The 27,878-nt window shown below is 42.8% G+C and overlaps 4 protein-coding genes across 8 annotated transcripts in view; 1 reads left to right on the top strand and 3 right to left on the bottom strand.

Annotated features, from left to right (window-relative positions):
* Positions 1 to 5,953, bottom strand: part of LOC6591770 (TLD domain-containing protein 2) — a 70,266-nt gene extending 64,313 nt beyond the window's left edge. For all 5 annotated transcript variants that reach the window (XM_026984767.1, XM_026984754.1, XM_026984766.1 and 2 more), the window contains exon 1: positions 5,631 to 5,953. In XM_026984767.1, the coding sequence (XP_026840568.1) occupies positions 5,631 to 5,938 (308 nt within the window). In that variant the 5' untranslated portion in view covers positions 5,939 to 5,953. The remainder of the gene's footprint in view (positions 1 to 5,630) is intronic.
* An 18,100-nt stretch (positions 5,954 to 24,053) lies between these two features.
* LOC6591767 (stromal cell-derived factor 2) lies at positions 24,054 to 25,069 on the bottom strand. Its single transcript, XM_002017187.2, has 2 exons — positions 24,945 to 25,069; positions 24,054 to 24,822 (listed from the first exon to the last, which is right to left on the bottom strand). The coding sequence occupies exons 1-2, from the start codon at positions 25,003 to 25,005 to the stop codon at positions 24,233 to 24,235; spliced, it is 651 nt and encodes a 216-aa protein (XP_002017223.1). The 5' UTR covers positions 25,006 to 25,069; the 3' UTR covers positions 24,054 to 24,232.
* A 223-nt stretch (positions 25,070 to 25,292) lies between these two features.
* Positions 25,293 to 26,703, top strand: LOC6591766 (uncharacterized protein CG1161). The gene is made up of 5 exons (XM_002017186.2): positions 25,293 to 25,376; positions 25,444 to 25,706; positions 25,776 to 25,884; positions 25,953 to 26,078; positions 26,394 to 26,703. The coding sequence occupies exons 1-5, from the start codon at positions 25,308 to 25,310 to the stop codon at positions 26,547 to 26,549; spliced, it is 723 nt and encodes a 240-aa protein (XP_002017222.1). The 5' UTR covers positions 25,293 to 25,307; the 3' UTR covers positions 26,550 to 26,703.
* On the bottom strand, positions 26,704 to 27,762 carry LOC6591765 (proteasome subunit beta type-4). Its single transcript, XM_002017185.2, has 3 exons — positions 27,571 to 27,762; positions 27,010 to 27,511; positions 26,704 to 26,943 (listed from the first exon to the last, which is right to left on the bottom strand). The coding sequence occupies exons 1-3, from the start codon at positions 27,720 to 27,722 to the stop codon at positions 26,791 to 26,793; spliced, it is 807 nt and encodes a 268-aa protein (XP_002017221.1). The 5' UTR covers positions 27,723 to 27,762; the 3' UTR covers positions 26,704 to 26,790.
* Positions 27,763 to 27,878: the final 116 nt, after the last annotated feature.

Here is a 27,878-nt window from a genome sequence, read left to right as displayed (position 1 = left end):
TTGCTACGATAGGGGCATGGAAAGCCCCACAGGGAAATGAATGAATTCTAATAGATAGAACTAATGAAAAAGATTATGATCTAAGATCTTCCTGGACTTTTCTACCCCTAAAACTTCATCTGGAAATCTATGTAAATAGCTAAGGAAATACATTTATGAATAATATTCTCACCCAATGCCCAATGCTTACGCAATGCCATTTGCATGCTGAATAATGTCCAATTAATTGTGGCAATTAATTCATATTAAAAAGCGGCATTGCTCATACGCCGCGTGGGACACAGCCGCAGAGCAGCCACAGAGCAGGTCGTGTAACGATTTGGCTTCTGTTTGATTTGGCTTCTGTTTTCGATTAAACGCAGTTTCATAATCGTTATGCAAACGATTGTGGTGGCCTGTGGGGTGGGGGGCCAGAGCACACAATGCACAATGGCCACGCCCCAGGACAAACGAGGTCCGCAGACAGGAGGCAGCTGGCAGCCACAGGCCGCGACATCAATGGCAGCGACAACTACAACGACAGCGGCGACATAACACTAATGAAAATTTGCGAAAACAGCAGGACACAGCGAACCAGGAGCAAGAGGAGGTGCAGCAGGAGGTGGCGGACAAGTTGCAGCAGAAGATGGAGCAGCAGCAGGTGGACATGGAGGTGGAGCTGGACAGCAGACAGCGGATAGCGGACAACATTGACATTGCACTTAATCCTCGGCTACAGACACGACCGCAGCCACGGGCCCAAAAACATGGATAGGCCGAGAGCGCCTATCGGATGAGCACTGTGATGGGTGGCACTGTGGCACAGGATATGCACTCTTCTTAGAATTTATTCGATAAGCTCGATAAGATCATATTTCTTTCAATACTGTAACATTGACAGTCATAATAAAACGTGTTGTTTTTCCGCTTTTTCAGACTTCAGCGCACATCAAATCGAAGGCCCAAGACCCCGTCTTGTCTCTCATTAGCTATTAGCCATTGCTTGTAAAATCGCGTCTGGCAGTGCTATTTATAGAATGCTTTCGAAATTCAGTTCGTATGTTCGACCCACTATGCAATCGATGCAAATTATGGCCAAAAACAATGCCGGAGAGCAGCCGAACGAATGGCAGCGGAATGTTAGTGCCATTTGTTGTATGTTGCTATTGTTGTTGCATGTTGTTTCGGTTTCGGTTTCGGTTTCGGTTTCTGTTGCTGCTGTTGTCATAGTGCTGGCGCTGACAGTGTTGCAGCTCTCGTCACAGCTGCAAGTGAAAGTCAAACATGAAACGCTTTTAGACAGCCACACAGATACACACCAACACTGGCACACATGAGCACACAATTTAACAGATATTTAGAAGAGAGAGAGAGGGACGGAGAGAGGTCGAGGGAGGAATGTGCCTCATTTCAGGGTCAACTGCTATTTACAGTCGCTGTCAGTATAAGTTATACAGAACAGGACCGAGCCGACGACGACTAGAGCAGAGTCCCACACATCCATGGCCACCATCATCCCACACATTCCTTCACGCACCCATTACCATCTCTTCATTATCGCTATTATCATTATTATCAGACCCGTTCCGCATAAACCGTCACACTTCCCACCATACAAGAGTGTTATAGAGCCTCTGTCGGGCCCGACTTGTGGGCCGGACTCTTGCCGCTGTCTGGTCTGTGGCGTTCTTTATGATATCATTTTATTATGGTTTATATGCGGCGCGAAACAAAAGCCACAAAACTCCCCATCGCTCCTGAAATTTCAATTAGCATTCCAAGGCGGGCTTCAAGATTGATTTTTTGCTTGGGCGTCACTCAATGCGAATATTTTTGCCATGTGAATCGATGGTAGATATGAAGATCTGACTCTAGATGGGGTCAAGGTTGCTTATCCCATATTTCTTTAGATATATTCTCAATGAAATTGTTCAATGGCGAGCATGATTATATGTTTCTTGCAGTGTATCATTATGGTTGAGATGATGAGACCTCAAGAGCCAATTACGAATAAGTATTCTCTGACAAGATCTTGGCGGATGCTTCAAGACTAACTTGTTTTGAGTCATATTTAATGTAGAAATATAACCAAAAGTGGGACAAATGCTTTAAGAATCCTTCCAAAAGCAGAGAAATAAATATCATCCTTAACTTACTCTTTATACTCGTATCCTATGTACTACTCCTCAGTGCTCGCAAACAAAGAAAAAACTCTTTAAAGAAACTGGTTTTCTGTTTGAAGACTCCCCTGCTGACTCTCTTACTGAAGAGCTCTTGGAGGGCTTTCAGCCTAAGCGAATATCAAGGAGGGCTCTTCCATCAGACTGCAATTCCCATTTATGTAACACGTTTATCCCTCATAATGCGAAAAGTGCACAACGAATTTCGTAACTCAAGTGTCTGGCATGGGGTCTGGCCTGCAAATGGGGATTGTCTGTGTCTGTGTCTGTGTCTGGGATAGGGACTGACTCTCGGTATGAAACAACAAAGAAAAGTGACCAAACAACAACTTGAAAAGGCCTTAAAGGGGAAGAGGGCTAAGGAGAGATATAGACATGTTGAAAAGAAGCCCGAGAAGCAGATATACAGGGCCGAAGGAGAGGAAGCACCGCCAAGAAGAGGGCCTAAAGAGTGACTGAAGGAGACGCAGTGCTGTAGGGGAGAGGGCTTTAAACATCAGGTAGACAAAAGGCCGCAACGAAATCTGCGATCAAGGCCAACGAAAAAGGGTTTCAAGGTTATAAATTACCAGCCGCAGGGCGACAGTTGCGGCTTAAAGTGTTTTAAAGGAAGTGTCCCCAGCACGCCACTACACTAAAAAAAAAACGATATGCCTGTATCTAGAACATTGAACAGTTAAAGTTCTAAGAAAATAACACAAAAAGTTGCAGTGTAGAAGGACATACGCTCTCCCTTCCACTTCCAGTGTGGCTTAGCAGCAACGGGAGGAGTACTATGGATTTTTTTCGAGTGTAGTTGCAGAACAAGTTTGAAGACAGAGACAAAGGGTATAAAACAGAAATAAGCAGGGAGGGAGAATGAGTGAAGAGAAACTAGGGAGAAGGAGGGGCAGTGAAAGAGTGAGAGACAAGTGAGAAGAGGAAAGGGGGGCAGGGGAGTGGCGACTGAGTAGAAGTGCAATCAACTCCCCTCCCGCTCTGCCATTCTCTGGCCTCTCTGTTCTCTGGGCAACAAAAAAACTTTGAAGGTCAACAACGATAACTACCCGGAGCCCCGAGCCCCCAGCCCCGAGGAGAGTCTACTATATAAAAATTCTATATAATGAAAATGACACAACGATGTGGTGATGAAAGGGACGGGGATGGGGCAGGGGCAGGGGAAGGGCAAACCATGTAGTGAAAGTTTTATAGAACAAGAAATATTACGCATACGCCGTGTGGCAAATAACTCAACTCGAGTGAACTTTTACTTTCACTTGAATGATGGCGGAAAAGTGCTACCTCAACGGGTGCCCCCAGCACTGAGAGAAAAAACAGTAGCTATTATTTGGTCTTAGAATGTTATTTAAGAAGGAGAATTTTGGGATAACAGCTAGAAGCAGAATCCTATGGAAGGATCGCTAGAAGAGATGTCCTATATATATGAATATATCTGCGGGATCTGTGGATCTCTATTCACCTTTTGGCTTGGGTTCTCTACAAAATGCCTTTTTTCTGAGTGTTTCTGCCTGCTAAATGAAATGTCCAAAAAGTTGGCCAAGCATTTGCCAAAAAAATTGTTGTTGTTGCCGCTGGAACCAGAACTTTTGAACTGGCTTTAGAAAAACTTTTTGATGGCGAAAACGTAGGGGGACAAAGCGGTTAACGTTGTGTAGGCGCAGAGGGTAACGTGAGGAGGGGCTGTGGCAAAGTGGGTGGCAAAGAGGCATGTTTGATGACCTCAAGGCTTGTCGCACGTGCTTCAATTGTTTTGCAAATAAATAGCAAGTTTTCTTGCTGTTCTTTTTGACTTTTCGGTGGAGAATCAAAATCTAGGCGGAACGGAGAAGGGGATCCACCTTTCCACCAGCCTTTCGGTTGGGGCTTTAATTTTTTACCTTTCCAAAGGATAATTCATAGTTTGAGGACTTTTTTATTAAATGAAGGTTGTTTTAAGAGTTGAAAAATACGTACCAAGTCCTTGAAAGAAGGTTCCAGGTAACTGTAATCTAAATGCCACATTTTGCAAAGACCAATCATGCTTGAAGCCACTTTGCAAACAAATTGTGTAATCAAATTAAATGCCATTCCTGGAAATAAGATAACCTCCTCTACAAAATGGATTTCCTAGAACCACACAAATTGCGACTTTTCTGCAAACAGTTTTCCTGTGAAAAATAATACTTTTCCGTCCGTTCCGCTTTAGCTTAATTTAAGGACCAGTGCATCGACTGCACCTTGCATTGCTCCCTTTTTAGTGACACCTGTTCCCTCAACGTGTGTCTCCTTATTATTTATTTTAATTATGCAATGTGCCGCAACTCTTTTTTCGGATGATTGTTTTTTGTTTTTGACGACTGGGTGCCTTCAGTAGGGGAGGGGGCTCCGGTTCGGGTGCTGGTTTGGGGAATTAAAATGTCAAATTCAATTGATTTATGGCCTGGCGATTCGTTTCGTCTGTTACCATTTAAATTGCAAAATTGCTTTGTGTGTACGTAGGTCTTGTTTTTGTGCGCTTTTCTCTGACGATTTCCCCATATTCGATTTTATATTTTTTTTTCCGGAATCTGTTAATGCGCAAACATCTCCAGACGTCAATCACCCTTTAGGGAACCGGGTAATATGTATATTATTTATAGTCAGGACTGTGTGAGTAAGCACAGAGATTGCTCTGGCAATGTGTTAGAATTTAAGTTTCCTTTCGTATATTTTTGGATTTTTTTCGGGAAGTGTTATTCAGTATGTTCATTGGACAACAATTCTATAAATATTTTCCCATCAATTGTTTATTACCATTTCGGTAATCGTATTTGTTTACTAGATTTGTTTACAAACTAGAATACCATAAAATACATCGATAATATCTTTACAATTCATAACTAAGAGTATTCCAAATATTTCTGCAATATCCAATGGATACCATTTTCGATAAGTACCGATTAAATCAGAGAAGCACAAGCACACTTCCTTGATGATATCTCTCCTTGATGAGTTACCTCCGTTTATACTCCCTTCCCATATATAATACATAAAAGAGATCTATATTCTATCTGCACTTACCAACATTTGTACCTAGATTTGAGCTGGAAGTTTATTTCGGGTTTATTTTTGTACTTTTTATCAAAAGTGCTGTGCTTCAAAGTGCTTTAATTTTTTTTTACCAGACTCTCAGTGGAGTTTTTGGGTGTTTTTAAGTGTTTACTGGCTCTACATGGTGCATTTAGAGGATATTCGTGTGGATTCTAACTAAATTCGAGTTCAAGTCTAAGAAGAAAAAGCTTCAAAGTGCACTTTGAGATCTCAACCAAGACCTCATACGGGTAGTATATCTTGAACTACTGAAAATTGGAACTCTACAGACAAAGAATGTTAACAAAATTGGTTGGTGTTTGTTTGGTGGTAAAAAAGTGATATACAAATTACAGAACAAAAGGTCAAAATTTCAAGAAGCATTGACAGAACGAAAAGAGGGGCTAAAACATCATGACTTACTGCCAGGAGAAGCTGCCGGTGATGCCGTCTTTGAGTCGATCCCTCAGAGATCGCTGTCGACTGGGTCCCGAGCCGGTCAGGGGCGGCAGGATGGGATTCTCGCCATCCTCGAGGACCGTGGCTATGTTCGTGGCGGAGGTGGAGATGGGCGCGCCGGCATGCTCCATGATCGGTGGCTGTTGGTGGTGGTACTGATGGTTCGATTGCTGATGGTGTGGCGATCCCGGCGGTGCCCCGGCGGCCGGCGAGTCTCTGTTGTTCAGATGTCGTCGAAACGAGCCGTGACGGGGCGAATTTTCGCGTGACATTTCGTTAGGTATTTGTTCGTGATTGTGGTTATATTTTGATGATGTATTTCGTGGTTAATTGATTGATAGATTTACAGAAGTTTGGCATAAAACAATTAGAAGCATAAAACAATTAGTTCAATTGGAGCCAATTATTTGCAGTTTTGTATCTTTTTCTTTGGTTTTGGTTTTGGTTTTGGTTTACTTAGATTTTAGAGATGAATAAAACGAGCGAGCGATTTGAAGTTGCTTTTGATAATTAATTGATTCTCTTTGGTTTCTGTTTAAAGTTTTGTTTCTTAGAGGTGGTGGAGTTTATTTAGATATTAAATTGCACATAGAGCCAAAAATATCAAACGGTGTGTAAAAGTTCTATTCGGCTATTCGGAGGGGTAAGGCATGTCACAAAAAGAAAGGAATATCAAAGAAAATGACAGTTGTAGAGAACGGTTATAGATAAACGTATAAGATCAGTAGAGTACGAGTGTAAATTTTGAAATAAACTATGCAAAAATAGCATACGCGACACTTAGAGGCAAACATTTGTGATGGGGGGAGGTCTATCCGGTCTTGATAGGGTCTTCGATATTTTAAGCAATGGAAATGGTGCAGTGTATAAGCGGCGAGAATGTTGTATAAGAGTGTAAGTTCTAGATTGTAGAAGAGTTGTTATGTAGTGTATAAAATGTTGTAGTAGTAGAGTTGTTAATATATTTAGTTCCGATTATAATGATTATCATATTGTTGTATAAGAGCTGTAGTATAGTTGTAGTAGAGTTTTTTTTATTTTAGTAGTAGCTTATTATAGTGTATTATAGTGTAAAGCACGCAATATTAGGTAAGGATATAAGAGATAATGGATGTATAAGAGCGAAAATATACGAGAGAAAGTATTTATTAGAGCTTATAGAATCAGCAGAGGCAGTAAAAGACGCATAAGACTTGTATAAGAGTTGTATTAGAGTCGTATTAGAGTATTATTTGAATATTAAGCGTTCACAAGCAGCATGCCTAGTATAAGCTTTGTATAAGAGTTTTTTTTAGAAATTTGGAAAAATATTTTGGAAAAATCGTTAAAATTTAGATGGAAATTCGTGTGTTTAAGGATGAACTTGAGGTTGAGAAAGGAAAAACGCACATTTCAGTTCGTGTCTCGTGGCGGATCTGGATCTGTACACAGAGACGTTTGTGTATAAGAGTATGTCCTTAGCGAATCCAATTACAAACAGAAAATCGAGCAATACGAGGCATAGCAGCCTCACGATTGTGAGTATAGACAGTATTTACATAAAGTTGGGGTGTTGTTTCAGACTGGGTATAGACACGGTATAGAGTCAAGTCAGGTTAGCTATAGGTGGCATAGCAGGGCATAGCAGGATCAGCCGCGGTAGCAGTTGCTACAGGAGCGATTTCAGTTGCAGTTGCAGTTGCACAAACGAAGGCACATACAGAGTACGATTGGGTGTTCATTATTGCGAGTGTCATTACGGGTTGGACAGCGATTAAACAGCAAATTGTGTGTGTACATTTGGGCAGACATCTATATCGTAGGGAGTAGGGGGAGCAAGGCAATCTATTGTATATTTCAGTATTTGTTTAATGTTTTTTTTGTTGTTGTTAATTGTTAATTCTGTTTCGTTTTTGTTTCAGTGTTTGTTTTTCTTTTGCTGCTAAACTGTTGCGCAAATATTTGACATACATCTACATATAGTACATAGATACATACATACATATGTGGCTGGCTATAGGCAGACGATTATACGAATATACGAATAAGTAATATATGTATATATACGAGTCTGTTATACGAGCATTGTTTCGCTTAATTAGCTTTAGGCTATTCATAATTTAATTAGCAATATGCATATTCTTTCTATTTGATATTTCTATTTCTATTTCAGTGTATCTGTATCTGTAGCTGTATCTGTATCTGTATCTGTTGAGTGCTGCTAGGGACCTCCTCCCAGTGTCTGGGGCTTGGGGTCTGGTCCCTGGTGTCTGTTGTCTGTGGTGTTCGAATTTTGGGTTTGGTTTCGTTTTTGTTTGTGTGCGCTAGATAGTTGTATTATTAGCTTTATCGTTAGTTTTATAAGTGGATTAGATATTGGTTATCTAGTGGGCAACGAACCTGCAATGACAAAAGTATACGAAATGCTTTATTATTATTAGTGATTGATGATTTATAAGTGCCCAAGATAACTGCTATCTTAAGGATAAGTTTCAAATTTGTTTAGCTTTTGAACCCATCCGAAGCCCAAGCAAACCCCCTTCAAGGTCACATAAGCCCGGAACTCATCCCGAATCAAATCATTCCCCCACCCGCCCAAAAATGCCATCAACGACAAGAAGAACAACAACTGGATTAACAAAGTGTAACTCAACTAAAAAACTTTCGACAGGGTTCTTAACTGCCTGCATAAACTGGATGACAAGAAGTTAGCCAAAAGCGAAAATAGGGAAAAGTCCCCTAACAACTTTTTGGCCAACATTCAAAGCCAATTTGCAGGGCGCTTTCCTTGTTTCCCCGGATGTTTGGCTGCTATTTATGCCATGTTGTAGCTTTTGTTATAAAGTGTGCAAAATGGCATGAAACTTTGGCTTTGGTTTGTCCTTGCTGTATCGTACGGGGAAGGGGGAAGCGAGGGGACAGCCGTGGGGCGCCTGCAGCCAGCGAGACATGAATTTATAATAATTATGAGATGAATGCAGATTTTACCCTTACTATAAACAGGATACCAGTATCCATATATGGCTATGGATATGGGAAAACAATTTCAGTAAATGGACAACCTTTTATTTTTACCATTTTCAGCGGCAGTTTCCAACCGAAAACTAAGTTCAAAACTTCTTTCTGTTTCGTGGGGGATGACTCCACTTTCTGTAGCGATACTCCTCATTTTTTGAGTTTACAGACTATACCTAGACCCCCGAAAGGGTATTCTCTTTGAGTGGCACACGATTCCCCAACAATTTTCCATCCCCAAGCACTCTGCGTTGATTGCCAAATGGACGCACGTGCAGCCGGCGAACGGCACGAAAAAAAGCCCCAATCCCCGCAAGGACATGCCAGCCATCAACAATAAGGATTACCATAGTCCTACTAAATGTTCGCTTGTTTGTCGATTGGCAGAATGCATTTGAAGTCATCAAATTCTGAAAACTAAACGCACTCAATGCCATTCAAAAATACCGAAAATGTTCGTGCCCTCAATGCCCGCCCATTTTCTGCTCACATTCCGAATGAATTGTAACAGGATATGTAATGCCAAAAAAAAAAAACAGAAAACAAAAAACCAAACCTTGAAGCCTTCTAAGCCCTGCTCTCCCTCTCTCTCTGTCTCTCTTTCTCTGGGCCATGGCCCAGAGTAGGCTCAATGTCAAGTTGCATTAGAGTGTTTGGGCCCTCAAAATATTCAGAAGCCGCTAAATGAATTATGCATGCCACAGGGTGGCACGGTCCCAGGGGGCATGGCATCCCATCCGCATTATGCATTGGCAAATGCTAAACGGATTCATGGGGATGATGATGGTGGGGGAGTGGGAGTGGCAGGGGCAGTGCCAGTGGCAGGGAGCCACGGGCCATATAGTTAAGTAGAGCTAGAGTGATGGGTAGTGATAGTTGGCTTATTTAAATGCTCCTAAAATTAGGTTATCCTGCTCCCCATTATATCCCCTTAAGCATAGCTTTCCCGACTCATTCTTTTCTCAAAATCAATCCCCACCAAGAGCCTCCATTCCATCCAAAATGCGACCATTAGCCCCGCATAGGCAGCTCCATTTTGATTAGTTGTATTTCCAGTGGCCGCGCAAGAGTATGCTATAAATTTTGAAATCTGTTCAATGGGTTAATGGTCGGGGGACCATTACAGCGCTCGTCGTACTGCTCGCGTATCGGCAATTAATCTCAGTCATTGCAAATTACATTCGCATACGGCACTCGCATGCTCGTTCAATATTTAATTTACTGCGCGAAGAATCGCTGGATCCCCGGCTTGATGTGTGTCCTTTTTGCAATGTAATTACGGCATCCATACGCCAGAGCCTCGGGGCAGGAGCTTACGCTACGAAGAAGGACCAGCCGCACATAAAAGGACTTTAACTGTCTCTACTTTATCCTTACACTCACACGCTCTTTATGATTGTTGCGCACACTACAAAGGGATAGTATGGCTTTGAGGGAATGCTTGGAATTAGCTTCTTTTCGATCTTGATCTGATCTATAAAGTCAATGTATAGATAGATGATATCAGTGCACTAATATTATATGGTTATAGCTCTGATAGAAACTGACTTTATGGGAAAATTGTTAACATTTTTGAAGATATACGATCCAAACTTTTCAGCCTATAGTTTTATTTATTCCTTTCCAAAATATAGCCTGAAAATCGGATCATTCTATGGAAATAATAGTTATATATGTATCTGTTAGGGTATCATATGCCTCGACTCTTAATCCTACGAATTTTGTGTCTTCCTTTTTCGTTATGAGTAGTTTTTTCTTTCTGCCGGCGGAATGTCTGTTGCTTTACCCTTCGACGTAATGGGCCACCCTTCACTCTCCTCTCCTCTCCTCTACTCCACTCTTTTCTGCTCTTTCTTTTACTGTTCTTTCTGTTTGCTTTGTGCCCCACAATGTTGTTGTTGCTGCTGTTGCATTCTGTTGGATGCTGTGGCAGAAGGAGGTGGCACCAGCAATGCCATAAAATGAGCAACGAGGCACATTTAATACTCGCACTTGAAGCGCATTTTGTAAAGGCCGCACAGTGGGTGGGATTCAAGGAACAGAAAGTAAAAACTATAAGGCGTCATTAAATATTTCGTTGCAAAAATGCATCGCTTCTAAGGGAGTTTGCACGATCACCCACTGTGGCTCCAGAAGTTTTTCCTCTCCCAATTATAAGCCCTTGTATGAGCCCACTGTGCCTGCCGTGCTGCCTCTCTCTCTCTCTGTCTCTGAGCGGAAGTGAATGTGTAGACATTTGCGGCCATGAGCATTACAAGTTCTCTCTTTTTCAATGTGTGCGTGCCCCACTGTGTGTGTGTGTGTGCGTAGGTGTGGGTTGAGTAATGACTGCATTCAGCCTTAGACAGAGGGAGTGAGAGACAGCGACAGCGACAGCGATAGAGCCGGAGCATTGGAAACGCGTTCCAATGTCCTTAGCCAGACAGTCCTTACGCTTGTTCGTTTCAGTTTTTGAAGGCTATGCACTTAGGCGAGGTCATAAATATGCGGCTCAAATGTTATGTAAAATGTGTGCGCCAACTTAAAGCCCCTTGCAGGCTTTAATTGTGGCCCACACACCCACACACACACACACGCATACAGGCACTCTCGTGCCCTCATGGTGAGGACATTTGCATAAAGAATCGCGTACAGCTTCCGCTTACGCATCCTTTGGCGCCCCGCTTGGACTTCCTTTTGGCTCTGGCTTTTGCATTCATTCATAATTGCAGGATGCATTTTGTTTTAGTTCTTTTCTCTGTTTTGGCCCGTCCTTTTTTACTCTTTTCCCTCTTGCTGTTTCTCTTCGCTCTTTTTCGCTCTCTCTCTGTGGCTATGCAAACATCAAGGATATCCTTGAGTTTGCAGTGAACAAATATTTGGCTTTTGCTCAGTTCGCTTTTAAAATATAGGGTACTCGTTGAGTCTAAGGGTGCACTGCGTTTCCTGCGAGTGTTACGCGCATGTAACAGGTAGAAGGAAGCCGCCAACTCTTGGACTGCTGAGGCCCTAGGAAATAGAGAAGGAGACACCATAGAACAGTATTCAATGGAAATTCGATAGCGTTCCCTTGGATAATCTATGTTCCAATTATTACAGGAGTAAATGTAAGAAATAAGTCCAACAGATGGATATCCCTCTGTCGTATCCCACTTCATTCTACAATAGTCTTCATGGGTTTTCCGCGGTTTCGTTTCTCCACTTAAATCTTTGGCTTTAAGGGAAATTGTTCAACTCTCATTTGCCTCAATTGAGTTCCCCACCAGCGCTGAAAGGGGGGCGGGGCATTAAACAAATTTAGTTACTCTTTGTCCTGCGTGTGTGTCCAGTAAATGCAAATTGCATTCGCATATTTCACATGCCCTTCGGGGGCCACCAGGGCGCATACGTAATGGAATTGACAGCGTGGAAAATCGGAAATTCTAGCCAGAAACAGACAGAGAAAGTAGGGAGGGAGGAGAGGTCGACCAGCTGCATAAACTGAACCGTGTGCAGGCCAGGACTCTGCTCTGCTCTGCTCTGTTCTGGTTTCAGGCCAATGTAATTTATGCCTATAATAGCGTCGAGTCCTTTTCGCCTGCCATGTGGCTTTTGTTCTCGCAGGACATCTATTGCCGGAGAGGCGGAGGAGGCAGATGGAGGGAAATGACACATGGATATGGGCGATCAAGCAGTTAATGCCCTGGGATTGGCTTGAATGAGCACGAGCCCAGACCAAAGTGGATTTGGAATACGTTTTAGGGATTACTCGTGGCGTAGTTGGGTTTGCATTTTGAATTCAAAGTTTAATGGGTATTCCACTTGGACGGGCAGTCATTCTATTGTTGGTTCTATTGTGGTCAGTATTCTATGCGAATTTAGGGGATTTCTATTTTACAGAAAGAGCTCTTAATTAGTGGGAAACGGATTGTTCGACTAGCTCAGGACTTCTCAATTCCCTGCCTCCTTTCAGCAACTCAATAGCTAAAAATTCCCCCATGAGCACACCAAATAGACCTGCTGTTACCATCCGGCACAAACATCCGCATAAATTTCATGTACAACATTGTAGAAAGCACCAAAATATTTGTACGGCTTCCGGCTGAAACTATTTCCAAAGGGAATCCGCAGAGAAAAACGTACTTCGGAGGTTTAGGTGCGGTGTAGGCCTGATATGACAGAATTTACCTCGGCACGAGCGTTGAATTGTTTTGGTTTTTTGGTTTTCATGACAAAATCAATTGGCTGGCGGCAGACAGAGCGACAAAACAAAATCAAACCAATTAAGTTGTTACCACGAGAGAAACAGCCAGGCAGAAGGCACAAGAGAGAGAGGGACAGGGAGGAGATCAAAATATTTGGCAGCAAACTGGGTCAATAGCTAACCAGAGGATATACCATCATGTTAAGGGGATTAGTAGCCAGGCAGCTGGCAATTTCTGTACAACGTTGCGTATGCGTACCTTGCCCCAAGGCTTTAGCCTTCGTCTGCTCCCTCTGTGAAGCAATTTGCTTATTATTTAACAAGAACCTTTATGCCTAGGGATCTAGGAGGGCCCTGTTCTCCCACTGGGAAGCCACTTAATGAGAGGACAGTCCTCAGAGTGTCTTCAGAAAACTGAACAATAGAACTAATGCTTTGACATTGAGAGACTTAGACCCGATGTTGACATGACTCTCATTCCCCGCCTCACGAGCTTCGCAATTTGCATTTGCATTCGCCTTCGCATTCCCATTTCCATTCCTGCCATCTGCATCTTTGGGGGCCCGCTCTGTCAATTATTCCCCTGCATCCGTAATTGCAATTTGTACGCCCCAAAGGGAAGAGCGAGAGGACAGGTATTAGACAATCACAAAAGCGCATTACAAGTGGCTTTAATGGCAGGCTTACTGCTGAAGCTCTTCCAACCCCCTGCACATTACGTATACGCAGTGTTTGCCGTAGTATTTGCTTAGACAGGGCATGGGCTCGGTTCGTTCGCTCGTTCGTTCGTTCACTGGTTAGTTATGCATTGAATGCTCAAGGAATTAGCCATGGCTAACAGCTACTGCCAGAAGATGTCAAGGCAAGAGACACGAGACGACACTGTGTCGAGTTCTGGGGGAAAACGGCTAACTTATTCATGGCAGAATTCTGCTGAAATGTGAGCAGAAGTATTGCGTTACACCCAATTGACAAGTTAATCTTTGAAGCAACTGGAGGCATATTCAAAGGAATTGTGTCTGAAATAAGAAAAAAGGCGGGGAGATTACCAGTGATGTGAAAATCTGGTTGTACATTTCAAATATTCCCTCTGAAAGTCATATTTGCACATCTTTAGCGCTGAAATTTCATCACTCTTTCTGTTTTTCCTGTAAAATCACACAAGGAAATCTTAAAGTTAGGAACCATTTAGATGTTATAGTACAAATCACCAAAAATATATATCATCGCTGAATCTGAATCCCAATTAGAGTCTCACGATTCCGCCTTAATTATTCGTTCTACCTTTACTCCGGCTCACATCCTACTATATCATGCTCGTGGCTCTGGCTCTGTCTGCGTGGACTCAACAATTTATCAACGCTTTAATTAACATACGCATAAAAATAATTTCCTGCAGGGACCATAAAATATTACGACAAGTGGGTGGCACTGTGGGCGGAGAGTGGGGTGTTGGTGCCAAGGCCAGGGCACGTGCCTTGCAATTAAAATGAAAATGATGACAATTAAATGCGCGATCTGTGAATGGGTTCGGTAATGGGTCAACGCCATCACACTTGAGTCCTTCCAAAAGTCCCCAAAAAGTCATAAACAAAACTAAGACAGAATTCTTTATTAGAGGACTCGTACTAAAGGATACCCTCTGCAGGTGTTTGTCTTGGCTACTTACTGATCAGAAAATTAACAGACAGTCGTATAATGTAAGAATTGAAGAATACAAGAGAGTTTCTTTGGGATTCTTTGGAAAAAGGATATAGTCTTGGCAACGTGTCAAACACATCGGAGGAATACGTGTAGGTGCTGTTGTAGCCAAAAGATATACCTATGTAAATCTCCACTGAACAAAAACCATATCTCTTTAAAGGTATAGATACAACACCTTTTTATTCATCGCTACTCTCTATGGCCTTTGTGCCACAATAATTTAAATTTCATATAATTGGATATATGTCTATTTCGCTGCTAATATGCCCTATGAATACATAATGGGTATGAAAAGTGACCCCAAAATAATAGGAGGGGCAAAAGGGAGCCTTGATTTAGGGGCCAAGAAGTGAAAGTCCTGCGGGCGCTGCGGTTTCTTTACTGTCTTCTTTGTAACTATTAAGCAATTTTGGAATTTCACAGAACTTATGCGCATTTTGCACGCGAATGGAAGATACAAAAGCGCACACACACACACACTCAGATAGCACCGACAGCACACACTCACAGAGCGCGCAGCACGCCCACGCAAAGCGTTTCCGCCTTGGAAAAAGTGTGTTTTTTTTCCCAGTTTCGTTCTTCTTCTTTTTTTTAGTGAATGAACACGGGCGCAGGCAGCGCTAACGGTAAAGCTGTGTGCTCTCCCACGCTTTCAGTCTCTCTCTAGCTCTTCCTCCTTTGCTCTCTTTCCCCATCCCCTTTCCACTTTTGTGTCGAATATGAAACATGTTGGAAAAAAACAAAACCTTGTCAACGCAGCCACAAAACAGCTGAGCGGCCGATTTGTTGTTGCCTCGTATTGAGAGCCTCTCTCTAACACTCTCTCTCTCTCTCTCTCTCTGTCTTTCCGTCTCTCTGTTAGGCAATGCGCATGCTGTTAGCTTAACAGCTGTTATATGGACGTCTGTTAATGTGTCTGGTGCCGCTGTTAACCGAAGCATTGATTATTGCCTTTCATTGCTAAATAAGTACAGTGGAGCCTCTCAAAAGTTTGAGATTTATTATACACGCTCTCTTTTCATTCAGAGTTATAAATCAAGAAGCAGGAATCACTATGGAACCCAAAGACGCTTTCAAATGTCCCCATTGATACTGAGATCTTGTAGATCTGAAAAAATATTAAAGGAAATTGGACATAAGGACGTCTCAGGTGTCCCAGCAGGTTATTTCAATGTATTTATTTGGTTCCAAATTCGATGGTATCTACAATTTTAAAAATAAAAATCTCCATTTTGCTAGCATAACTTACAATGATATTATCTAGCTATCCGTCAATAATCACCACGATTGTTTAAGCATAACAGCAGAAATCGGAAAGGAAATATCTGTATTTATTGTGATTACAGGCCTAAACTGTATTTGGAGTGGGTGGAGTGGGTGGAGAGGGTGGAGTGTATAGTTTCGTCCTGTTTAGAACCTTTTCTAGTTACTCCAAAGCAAACAAAACTTCCCCCATCCTTTTTAACCCATTTTTACTGTACTTCCTTCCCCCAAGCAAACAAAGTTACGTTACGCATTATAATTGAGTTGAAGTGTGGAGGAAGCCCTGCCATGAAAAAGGAATCCCTGTACCGAGCCGGAACATATTTTCTCTACACATAATGTCAACAAACTTTTTATTAGCTTTGACATTTTGGCCAAGTTTAATGGCCAAAAGCCCGCCCCTGGCTCTCTCCCCGTTGCACACTTCTAAGGCTAATTTTTCTGTGTATACTCGTACTTTTGCTGCTGGGTCTTCCCGGCTGGTTTTACGAGTGTGTGTCGCCAACTTTTGGGTTCGACGGATTCCAGGACGGATCAAACCTCAAGCGAATGTCAGCCCCAGGCGAAGCGAATCAAATCAAGTCAAACGCCGCCTTGGGCTGGGGCCTCATTTGGGCCAACTATTGTTTTATTTGCTCACTGGCCATAAAAATGCAAAATTTAGAGGGTCGAAAACTTTAAGCCAAATGCTTCATTAAAAGTTAGTCAGCAATGAGCACTAGATCTAGGAAAGGGAATAATCCTATTACTCCTAAAGTGATTTTTAAAGTATGAACAGACAGAAAGGGGGATAGCTTTATATATTCATTTGAATCCAGGCTTCTATGACATCCTTAGACTATCTATTGGTAAGTGTCTTTCAATATCCATTAAATTCCATCCTGCAACTGCCAGACCAACCATCGACTCTTACCATCCAACCGACAACCACAGCTGCAGTTTAAATCTTTGGCTTTGGACATAAACTTTATATACAGACATCTACGATGTGTACTTATATACTTGAATATTGTGTGTGTGTATCAATTCATTTGCCTTGAAAGCCAAAGAGGAAAAAGGTGTTAAAAAACACATTTCGAAATGGTTGAATGGTTAAACGCAAAAGCATTAGTAAAATTTAATGGTATAAAAGGGGATATCTCTCTACATGAAGGACATATGGGTGCCTCAACCTTGTATCTGTAACGGATATCTCTGTCGAGTGAGTCAATGATCCCCTAAAATATCCTTCTGAGCATTTTGAGAGCATCAACCCACTGCAAGCAGCATCTTTTCTAACCATAACTCCCCAGTTCTGTGCCACAAAGTAATGTGATGGCAATGCAATGGCCGCAAGGAAAGTCTCTTGACACTCGAAGGAAGCATCCATTGAAGCCACTCCTCATGCCTCATCCCCTGAAACTGACTGATGATGGCTGACCAGCAAATGGCTAAAATGCTTCACAGTCGAGATCCTGCAGTAGGGAAAGCGGCAACAAGAACAATGCAAAAGGAAGGGGAGGGCAGTGAAGGAGAAAGAAAAGAGGAGCAAAAACCAAAGGCAATAAACAGGAAAACAAATGAAATGGCGGGCAAACGCAGGCAGCGAAAATGTGTCCTGGAAATGACGGGGACTTTGTCTTCTCCGTGGGTGGTCAGGCACAGACGCACACATCCAAAGATACAAAGAAGAACACTTAGACACACAGATACACACGCACACCGATACACAGATGAAGCAGCAGCAAGATACAATGCTCGTGTACGTATACGTAACAACAATGGGAGCCGACAAAAAGAAGCGTGCAGCAGGAAAAGCGGGCCAGAAGTACATGCGTTTCCCAACAGAAATATAAAGAGGGGAAGATGCCAGGAGAGGGAGCCAGATGGAGTAGTGGGGAGAAAGGGAGGTTCTGAAAATGAGAAACAATTCAAGCACAGATGAAGCAGCCAAGGAACACCCAAGAACAACTCAAACTTGTAGCATAAATACAAATAAAAACCATCTGCTTTTCTAATCGAAAATAAGAGAAATACGATACAAGGGAAAAACAGGAAAGAACACAGGGCAGATGCTGGGAAATAAAGATTGTATATATCCTTCAAAGCGAACTCTCATATTCAGAGTTTCCATCATTAAACGCCTACAAAAGTCGCCTTCGTAAATGTTCTCTTACCGTTTTCCAGACTTATTAACTTTTCCCCGTTTTAACCTCCGCATAACCTCATTTTCGCATTTAATTTGTGTCGCCAATCAATCTCCTAAAATATTCATCTAACCTGATCCCAAAGTCAATTCGTTACAGTGACAGATGATAATCATTAGAGATGTCTGCGGGCACTGCCGGACCAGCTCCCAAGCCACCAATGAATTTGTCCCAAGACTAGGGAGACCCTTGGACTCTTCCACAAATCAATCAAACTCTTTGGGGATTCAGTTTCTGGCCTTTCAGCCGTAAGATATTCAAGCCGGATCCCCTCTATAGTACACGATGATATTGCCCATTTCAGGTCAGAGGCCAGGGCCCAAAAAAAGGTGGAAAGTGGCGACAGTATAAGAGCAAGAAAGGAGAGGCCTGAAAGGTAGGGAGAAAAAGAGAAAAAGCCAGGAAAAAAAAAGGAAAATAACGAGTCAACTGCGTGGGCGATGGCCCCAAAGGAAAGAGCAGCGAAAGAGGGAGTACCTCAGAAAGAAGGAGAGATTAGGAGATAGAGAGAATAAGAGAGAGTGAGAGTAAAAAAGAAAAGAGAAATTAACAAACTTGAGGCACAAAACAAAACACAAAAGCCAAGTGTGCGGTTATTAAATTTTGCAAGCAATTGACTTGACCAGAAGACTGGGTGGGGGCAGCCCTGAAGGGAGGTGGCCCTAGACCCCACCAATAATCAATAAATGTGGTGGAAAATATAGCACGCTGGGAAATTGCTACACATGTTCCTGCTAATGGAGCGAAATCAAGTGAAATTGAAACCAAAACGGAAACTTAAAATGGAACAGACGTCCCGGCCAACAAGCCCCACAGTGTTGACCGGTTTTCAATGTCAGATACACGTAAAAATTGATGGCCGAGGTCAGGCTTGTAAAACGTAGAGTATCAAATAAATAGAGGAAACATTTATGGGAAATCTTTTGAATGGGAATACTGTTGATTTGATGTTGTCTTTTTACGGCCAGCTGTCTTGGCTAAGCGCAGTAATCATGGATCATTTGCATTTAAAATACATTGCTTACATTGCTTTGACTGGTTCTGGTTGTTCTTCGATTGTATCTTGTAGATGGTAGATCTGTTGCTGGTCACCTCTCTTCTTACACTGCTTTCTGTCAACCGCTGCGTATGCGTAATATTTTCGAGTGGAAACTATCACTTAATTGACCCCGAAAACAGCTTTTGCTTTCATTGAATGGAACCGAAATATTGACTAAGCCACACACAAAAGATATACAGGACGCAATTCGAAATGTTTCGGGGAGTTTCTATTCTAAAAATTTGTTGCTTTTGCTGTTGTTTGTACCGTACACACACACACGCACACGCATGGAGGGGCACCACTCACACACTCACGCACACATCCAACGAGATTTATGTAACACACAGCTGAGCCGAAGAAAAACTTTTACAAATTTTCCGAACAAAAATATTAAAACCGTTTGCTTGTTCACGTTTTTTTTTTGTATTTTTTTGTTTTTTTTTCTATGCTTTTAAGGCAGCCATTTTGTTTTTTATCGGATTTGTGTGGCGGTTGGCGGCGGGCAAGGGGGGTAAAGGGTTTATGGGTCTTTTGTTTGTTTAGTTGCTGTTTCTTCTTCTAATTTTTGTTGTGTATTTTCTCTGTTTTGCTAGATGTTTGTTGGTCTTCTGTTTGGCTCGAGTTGCACGGTGTTTTGTTTTTCGGATTGCACAAACTTGCACGCTCTACGGTTTACGATGTACTGTGCTAACGGTATTTACGTCGGAGCACCTAGAAGTCCGCACACAGACACAAACAAGAGGGAGAGAGAGCAAGCCGAGAGAGCAAAGAACACATCTCTCTCTCTCTCCCTCTCTCTCTGTGGAGCCGTCTCTGTCCCGCCTGTGGCTTGCATTTTAACAGTTTAGCAGAGCGGAGTGCTATCCTCGTAATGTTAAATTCTTACAGTTAAAAAGTTCTTTGATTAGATTGGAGGGAGTCCTTATGTCGACCCGTAACAATCACACAATATGCCCAATAAAATCTATTTTCAAGTTACGTCTCTCCTTCGGGATCGTTTTGGTGCTGAGTACATTATAATGACCATACTTATTTCTTTCTTATTAATTGGTTAATTTTATAATAAATATATTTATATATATGCTGTATAGCCTGTTTCTTGTTCTCTTTAAAGTTTCGTTGGATTTCTATCCACCAAAACCGTTGCCTACTGTTCGGCATTGCTGTTATCTAACAGCACGCTGTAAACTTCAAAAATTTCACTTTATTGTTGTTGTAACACTTTCACTCTCTGCCTCGCTGACAGTTGGAATGTCTGCTTCAAGGTATATGTGTATAAGGTATGGTAAAGATTTGGCCGCCTGCTAACGCTGCACTCCAAACGTTTGGAAGTTCGGATCTAAGTGGGCGGAAAATTAACCATTAATCCGATATGTGATAGTAAGGCTCACCTTATATGACGACACCTTGGAGCGCCTGCTGTCCCTAGCTGCCTGCCCTTCGGCCCTTCTGCTCTCTCTCCCACTTTCTGTGAACTTGCTGTTGTTGTTGGAGAGTGCGCAGGCTCCCAGAGAGAGCGCTGCTATTGTAGTTGTTGCTGGACGGTAGGCCTTTTTTCCACTTGGGGGCTTGTTTTCGGTTTTCAATGTTAAGTGCGTAGAAGAAACTGTATGCAAAAGAGAGAGGGAGACACCGACAGAGAGTGAGTAAGCGCAACGATAGCGATAACGACAAGTGGAGGCGACACCAGAAGGACAGAGGAGACGAAGAGACAGACAGAGGGACAGACGGAGGAGATAGTGGGGAGCGTCATGAACGGCGCGTGGAGTATTCCCCTGGCGTTGGGCGCTGCCAATGCAAAATGCTCTATGGTTCCGCCCACGCATACGCGTATGTAGTGGTATGTGGAAAGAGGCAATGGCCACGCACCCAGACCCACATCCAAGCACATGTACATATCTGATACACACATACACACTTATACGAAGACAATCAGCGCCACGCAATTATTTATTAATTATACCGTAAGATTTCGTGCACTGCGCGCTACAATGCTCACAATACAATTCATTTAGTTTCTGTTTCATTATACGAAGATACTCTTAAAGGTGGGATATGGTCACTTTTTCGGGTGGTTCGGCAATGAAAGCAAGGATTGGGCAATGATTGTTAAGATTGTTGCTGTTGAGATCTTTTTAAATTACCTATTCTGTCATAATTTGTTGATCTGTTAATGGAATTAGGTTCAAGGATTTCCACATATTCTTTTTAATCTTTTTAGTTCAAAAAACCATTACAGGACATCTAATGGTCGTCTAGCTGTAATTCCATTTGTTCTCTTTTCTTATCATGTTTCAGCTGTGGCTGTTGTTCTCCTTCTTCTCTCCCTTCGTGTTGCCTTTTGCCGTTAGGCTTCGTTGAAGTCTTTGTAAATTGCAAACAGCTGTTTGTTGCTGTTTTCCCCGCTCTCGCTTTCTCTCTTTTCCTTTAGCATAGTACCCGTCGTACATACATACGTACATATGTATGTGTATTCCATCTCGCTTTCACTCGATAGCGTGGGCTGAAGGTTGAGTGACTGACCTGACTGACTGACAGGCTGCCTGATACGACACTCACATTCAGAACGGAATACTACGTTCGGGCGGGGAACGTACATGTGTACGTGTGTGTTATGTAACTGTAACTGTTTATGATTGAATTTTTCGCTTCGTTTTGGCCATTAATTTTTGTGGCTGCCATGTTTCTTGCGTATTGTAGCGAGGCGCGTGGCCACGTTAATTGAAAATGGCTGTTGTTGTTGTTGTTGCTGTTTGTCTCTCCGGGAAGCATAGCGGAGGCCTGGAATGGTCTAGATTGGCAGGGAGGGGCCTTGTATGGGACTACAAACATCAAGTGGGACTGTAAATGATTTTAATTGGCCTACGACGGATTAAAGGGGAACTATGGGAAAATTTGAGATTTTGTATGCAATTTAAAACAAAATTCCACCTCTTAGCGCAATAAGCAGCAAGTACATATCCAGAAATATGTATATTTCAAATCCCATTAAGAGTATAGCATTACACTTTAAATATGAAATGTAAATTTGTAAATTCTTAGAATTTGTGTGGACATGAATGATAAATTGCATGCTGTATACAGGGTGCATTTTTAATATATTTCATATACGACTCGTACTTTAATAAACAAATAAATTCCCTGGCCTTTCTGAAAGTATGCAGCAAATTTCTTTCTTGCTGTTGCCAGCCACTCGTGCGTATACGCAACATATACTCCATAAGAGTGTGATAAGGGAAAGGAGAAGCAAGCATTACACACACCATCAAGCAAGCAAGCAGGCAAGCAAACAAACAAACAAAAAAGCAGGGAAACATTCAAACATTTTGTGTCAATCTGTCAGTCATTCAGTCACTCAAAGAACCCCTCCTCGAAGCCCCTTTGCCCATTGCCGTTGCCCGCTGATAAACTGGAATCGATAAAGAGGGGATGTAGATGTACACACCTACCACCCACACCCCTGCCACACCCCTTGCCACGATGAGTCCTGCTTATCAACGGTCACATAGGAAATACAATACAAAATGGGATACAATGCGAAGGAGGCGGATGTGTCCTGGCTCAACAAAGGATAGCAATGGGTAGGGTAGGAAGACAAACATATATACATATTTATAAATATAAATATATTTCTTGTATAGGACACGTGTGTGAGAGCATTTAACGCGATAAACGTAAATCAATAAACGCACAGAACGGAAATTATCAACACCTGTAAAAGATAATTGACGCAAAATTAAATTATATGTTGCCACAGCATGTGGCAATAATGATGATTCCATTAAAACACAAGCACTGTGCCCTGTCTTAAACAGTGCATTACGCAGGTGAATGGCTATAGAACATCTACATACACACGCGTATACAAATTGGGATTCTTATGAAACTCTTTGGAGCCACAAAGGATTGGTTAATGTATTGGAAAGGGTTCACTTTCGAAGAGTTATTCTGAGAAAAACCTGAAAGTGGACCATTACTTTTGGCATTTTAAGCATATTCTATATCCTATCATATTGAAATCTGTTATTTATCTGTGCGGCAACATTCGGGTAAAGATCTGTCGATCCCTCGATCTCCCATCCTTTCCAGAAGAATATCCTAGGCATCTTTGTTGCTGCTTCTTATTTATGCAAAAATGGTTACAAGGACAACCCGATTATAAGAATCTATAAATGAATGTGTGGGTTGGGTTTCTTTTGGGTTGGGTTCTGTTAACATTTGACCTTACTTAGCTCACTTAGCGCGCAGAGCGGCGGTGGAGCAGTGGCAGGATGAGCAGACAAAGCGTTGACAATGGCACAAACAAAAGAAACAGAAAACAGACGAGCAGATAATGGACGTAGCGTTTGTGGGGCGGAACGGAGACGAGCGGAGACCAATGGCAAAACGTATTTACATAGCTTATACCTACTATGTATGGTCGGGATAAGCTCCATTGTTTTACGAGTATGCATGCAAATAGAAACAATGCCGGGACGAAGGAACGAGACATTCAGAGATGCTTCGCCTTCAGATTGCAGTTTCCAGAGGTATGCAGGTACCTGCACCGGGTTTCGTGGCAAAGGATGCTCTGTCAGTTATTGGGCATTCGTTGGACATTCGCAGATTACCACTAACTAGGTGTGCAATTACGTTCTTTAGCCATGACATGATTTTTTATTTTTTATTTTCAGATGAATGTGAAGGCTACACATACATATATGTACGGAATCAATTAGGGAACGGGTTAAATCGGTCTTTAGGACTCGAATCCTATAGATTCCTAGAATTAAGTCATCCAATACTCTAGTCCAATAACATTTATATTTAATTAATAATCATTAAGATCATTTGAACACCTTGGATAAAGATATTCCTTCCTATTTTTTATTTGTATCAATAAAATGCGCTGAAGGAACCAAAGTTCCATTTTATAATGACAATATTTTCAAATTAAATACCATGTAAATAGTATTATAAATTATTTTTTCGTTTCCACATATAAAGATGGTTAGCTTCCGCCCCTCAATTTGTAAATTAAATATGAAAGCGCTTCCCTTGATAGCATTTAAGTAAATTTAATTTGTTGGTTTTGTTGCATGATTTGATGGTCTAATACAAATCGAACTCGTTTCGGTTTCGCGTTCGCTTCACATAAAAATTCCACTAAATTATAAATTAATGAACTAATAGTAGGATGCGGCGGCAATCGGGCAGTCACAGTCATGAGAAGAGACTACAGCTCGGTGTGAGCGTATTCCTCGTGATCGTTTTCCTTATCCTTGGGCACAATAAACAGACCCTCCGCCGTGGTCCAGCGCGTTCCATGCTGCGGCCTGTGCAGTCCTACGATCTCCATTTGGCCGGAGATGGGTCGCCCGTAGGAGCGTCCCGACATGCCCAGGTACATGCCCGTGTCGATGTGACGCAGCCGAATATGTGCATCGCGCATCCACTTATCATTCGTGCAGATCACCTCCCAGTGGTCGCCGGTATCGCCCACACCGTCCGTGCCGTAGGCGGACACCTCCTGTTCGCCGGAGAGTGGCGACGAGAAGTGATGCGAGTGCAAGTTCTTTTTTGTGGTCAAATGCTCCAGGCGGATAGTGTACCCGCAGGCGATGGGCTCTCCCCGTTCGCACAGCTCATTCGACTGGGCTTTGATCATCCAATGGCTGTTGACATCCTCCTTTTGCTCCACGCCCGTCACCGACTGTTGCCCAGACCCAGAGCCGTATTTCACGTCGTGTGAGTGGAGCCGGTAGTTGTAATCCGAGTTGAGGAGCTTTAGTATGGAGCCACACGTCACCACATTGGTTTGGGTGGCTACACTCGCAGATGATTAAAAGATAATAGATCAATAATACTTCTGCATTGTAAAGGGGCGGCGTGGCCAATCACAGAAGACCACATAAACGCCGCCTCTGCGGCTTCTCGCTGGCACTTACCGGAGACGATGCTCAGGCAGCTAATCAGGGCCAGTACGGGTAGCAATAGTGTGTGCAGCATCCTCCTTCCTTGTCTTTGCTCTCTTTCTGAGTTTTATATATCTAAAGTAACAATATTTTGTACAATTTCTAATTTTTTGCTTTGAACACGCAAACAAAGTTAGCGATGATGTTGAGGATGTATCGATATAGAAGTATACCGATATATGCACTGCCCTGGCGATGGATGTATCGGCTATTCATATCGCAAAATATCGGTCGACTGCAAATATAATATACAAATATATCGATATCATCCCGAAACGCAATTTTCACTAAAATAACCCAATAAAAGTGAAGAAAATTGAAATTAAACAAAAATTAATGGCACACAAGCGTTTGTTCATCTACGCTGTGTTACTGGCGATATGTTATTTAGTTGGCGTGACATGGGTGAGTGCCGAAAACCGGTTTGTATAGCGAGCATCACATGACTTCACTATTTGTTTCGTCAACAAAGGCTGAGAGTGCATCACAAACCCTGCCAGTGGGTGGTGGCAGCAGCAGCAACAACGCCAGCCAAGGAGGTGCGTTGCCACCAGCGGGTGCAGCAGCGATAGCAGGAGCAGGAGTGGCAGCAGGAGCAGCAAGTGGTCCAGCACCAAAACAAACTGTCGTGACTCCTGCTCCAACGGCCGCGGCGCCACCGAAAGCTATTATCACGCCTGCTCCTGGCCATAGTTCTTCCAATGCCAGCAGCACAGCGAACCCAGCAACAGAATGGTAAGTAAATCCCATTCTACACTAAACTGCAATTAGCTTTGATCTTTAATCTGTATTCCTCTTTTTCAGTGTCTGTGCTGGGGCTTTGCTTCCTCGTCTGGATGCCAATGGCAAGGAGCTGCCCATCTGTGCCGAGTGCAAGTGCTCCCATGTGGCGCGAAATACGACACTTATAAAGGTAGCTTCGTTAAACCCCCACCAACCAACCCCCACACCCCTTTAATATACTCCGTTTCCCATCCACAGGTCGTTGTCATCATTGTGATTTGGATAATATCCATTTTAGTGATATATATGCTCTTCCTGATGTGCTTGGATCCATTGCTGAATAAGCGCGTAAAGGCCAATTACCAGGAGCACACCAATGAAGATGTACATAGCAAACATTCTAAGAAATATGCAGGCATACAGTATAGTCTACTAGTTACAGCCCCTGATATTGATGATGATGATGAGGCTGAACTAGTTGACAATAAAGAAGCACCACACATTTGAATAGATTTTAATTGCGAACCTTTTTTGTTTCATTTTTACGTTTATGTTCCCCTAACCCCCCGCACCCCATCGCCTCGCCGCGACACAACTAACCCACTGACTGAGTTTCTTTTAAGCCACAACCAACCCATTAATTTCCTTTATTCCCCAACTAATGCGAAAATCTTTCACCTTTTCTTTTCTGCCTCCCAGGATGAGCCGACACCGCCCATGCCCGCCGCCACTAACCAAGAGCTCAGCGCCAGAGCCAATGTCCTCAATCGCGTGGGCCACCAGCAGGACAAATGGAAGCGACAAGTGCGAGAGCAAAGACGCCACATCTACGACAGGCACACCATGCTCAACTGAGACCAGCAGGGGCTTTGAGCAAAAGGTGGATTAGCAGCGAAGGCGACTTAAGACATGTATTCCAAGCAGTAAACCATATTGGCCACTCATTAGTTTGATCAAAATTATCATATATCTAGCCGCAATTTATTTAAATATATTACATGTAAACGAATTTTTGATTGGAAAAGTAATTTTTATTCATCGAAAAACCGCCACAAGCTTAAATCATACATTCTATCGGCTCTATCGGAGTTTTACTCTAATATCCCTTGATGGTGGCGGCAAAGGTCCAGTTCTCGCTGACCTTGCAGGGTCCATCGATGGTGGTGCCGCTGGCGTTGCATACGCCAACAGTGTACTGGGCCATGTTGCGGGTATCACGATAGTAGAGCACCTCCATGCATTTACGGATCTAAAAACAAAAACAAGGATTACAATCATTCAGTTCTTTAGGACAGAATTGCAGTCTATGTCCTACCAATTCGGAAGCCTCTTCGGCTGTGAATTCACGATCCTTTGGCTTGCGTTCGCGGACTAAAGGCAGAGCCAAATGGCGAGCGAATCCTGTGGCCACCACATAGTCCTCATAGGCACGTCCACGCAAATCTACATTGGCCAGGTATGGCGTACCATCCTGCTCAATGCCGCCCACAACCACATCAATGTACAAGGGGTTCATGCGCGAGCGACGATTGTAGAGGACACGCGTCAGCCAGCTGGACAGAGCCTTGGGCTTCATGGTGATACCATCCGCATAGCACTGATCCTCGATCATCTTCTGGTCAATGGTGCGCTTGATCGACTGTATATCAGCAAAGTCGCCACCGCCGCCCAAAATGATGTTATTGTTAATGGGAAATACGCGCAAAATGTTCTGGTAGCGTGCCAGAGAGCCGTAGGAGACCAGTGTGTCAGCAGCAATCATGACGCCGCCATCGTATCGTATACCCAAAACGGAGGAGCCTGTGGTAATGGAAGAGCTGAGGAAGGAAGTAGTATGAATTATGAAGTGGATTCAATATAGTCAATGGCACCCTACGTGCTGCGCTTTGTTCCGAAAGGGCCTGCCGCGGTCAGCTCTTTTGGCAACTTCTGGGTCTGCTGCTGTCCGCCAGTGAAGTTGTAGAACGCACCGGGTGTGGGTCCATTCTGCCACAGAGGCTGGGCCATGCTGTTGTAGTTGTTCAACATGTTAATTTACTCGTTTTTAATAATAATAATAGAAAATCTTAAATTGTTAGCGATTTTTTGCCGGAGAATGACGAGCACAAATAAACAATGTGACCAGCGGACTTATCGTTAAAATATACCGTCTGACCCTCAGAAATATACCAAAACATACCATCC

Source organism: Drosophila persimilis, unplaced genomic scaffold, assembly GCF_003286085.1.
Source record: "Drosophila persimilis strain 14011-0111.01,24,50 unplaced genomic scaffold, DperRS2 tig00000000-arrow-pilon, whole genome shotgun sequence".
Classification (NCBI taxonomy): domain Eukaryota; kingdom Metazoa; phylum Arthropoda; class Insecta; order Diptera; family Drosophilidae; genus Drosophila; species Drosophila persimilis.
The sequence above is the reverse complement of the archived record's forward strand: the minus strand, read 5'-3'. Positions and strand labels throughout refer to the sequence as shown.

Excerpts from the sequence above, each read along its gene's own strand:
- LOC6591766 (XM_002017186.2), top strand. The coding sequence starts at position 25,308 with ATGGCACACAAGCGTTTGTTCATCTACGCTGTGTTACTGGCGATATGT. Across the intron at positions 25,707-25,775 it reads GCGAACCCAGCAACAGAATG|TGTCTGTGCTGGGGCTTTGC; the intron begins GTAAGTAAATCC and ends CCTCTTTTTCAG. Across the intron at positions 25,885-25,952 it reads GAAATACGACACTTATAAAG|GTCGTTGTCATCATTGTGAT; the intron begins GTAGCTTCGTTA and ends TCCCATCCACAG.
- LOC6591767 (XM_002017187.2), bottom strand. The coding sequence starts at position 25,005 with ATGCTGCACACACTATTGCTACCCGTACTGGCCCTGATTAGCTGCCTG. Across the intron at positions 24,823-24,944 it reads CTGCCTGAGCATCGTCTCCG|CCACCCAAACCAATGTGGTG; the intron begins GTAAGTGCCAGC and ends CTGCGAGTGTAG.
- LOC6591765 (XM_002017185.2), bottom strand. The coding sequence starts at position 27,722 with ATGTTGAACAACTACAACAGCATGGCCCAGCCTCTGTGGCAGAATGGA. Across the intron at positions 27,512-27,570 it reads TTCGGAACAAAGCGCAGCAC|CTCTTCCATTACCACAGGCT; the intron begins GTAGGGTGCCAT and ends TTCCTTCCTCAG. Across the intron at positions 26,944-27,009 it reads CCGAAGAGGCTTCCGAATTG|ATCCGTAAATGCATGGAGGT; the intron begins GTAGGACATAGA and ends TTTTGTTTTTAG.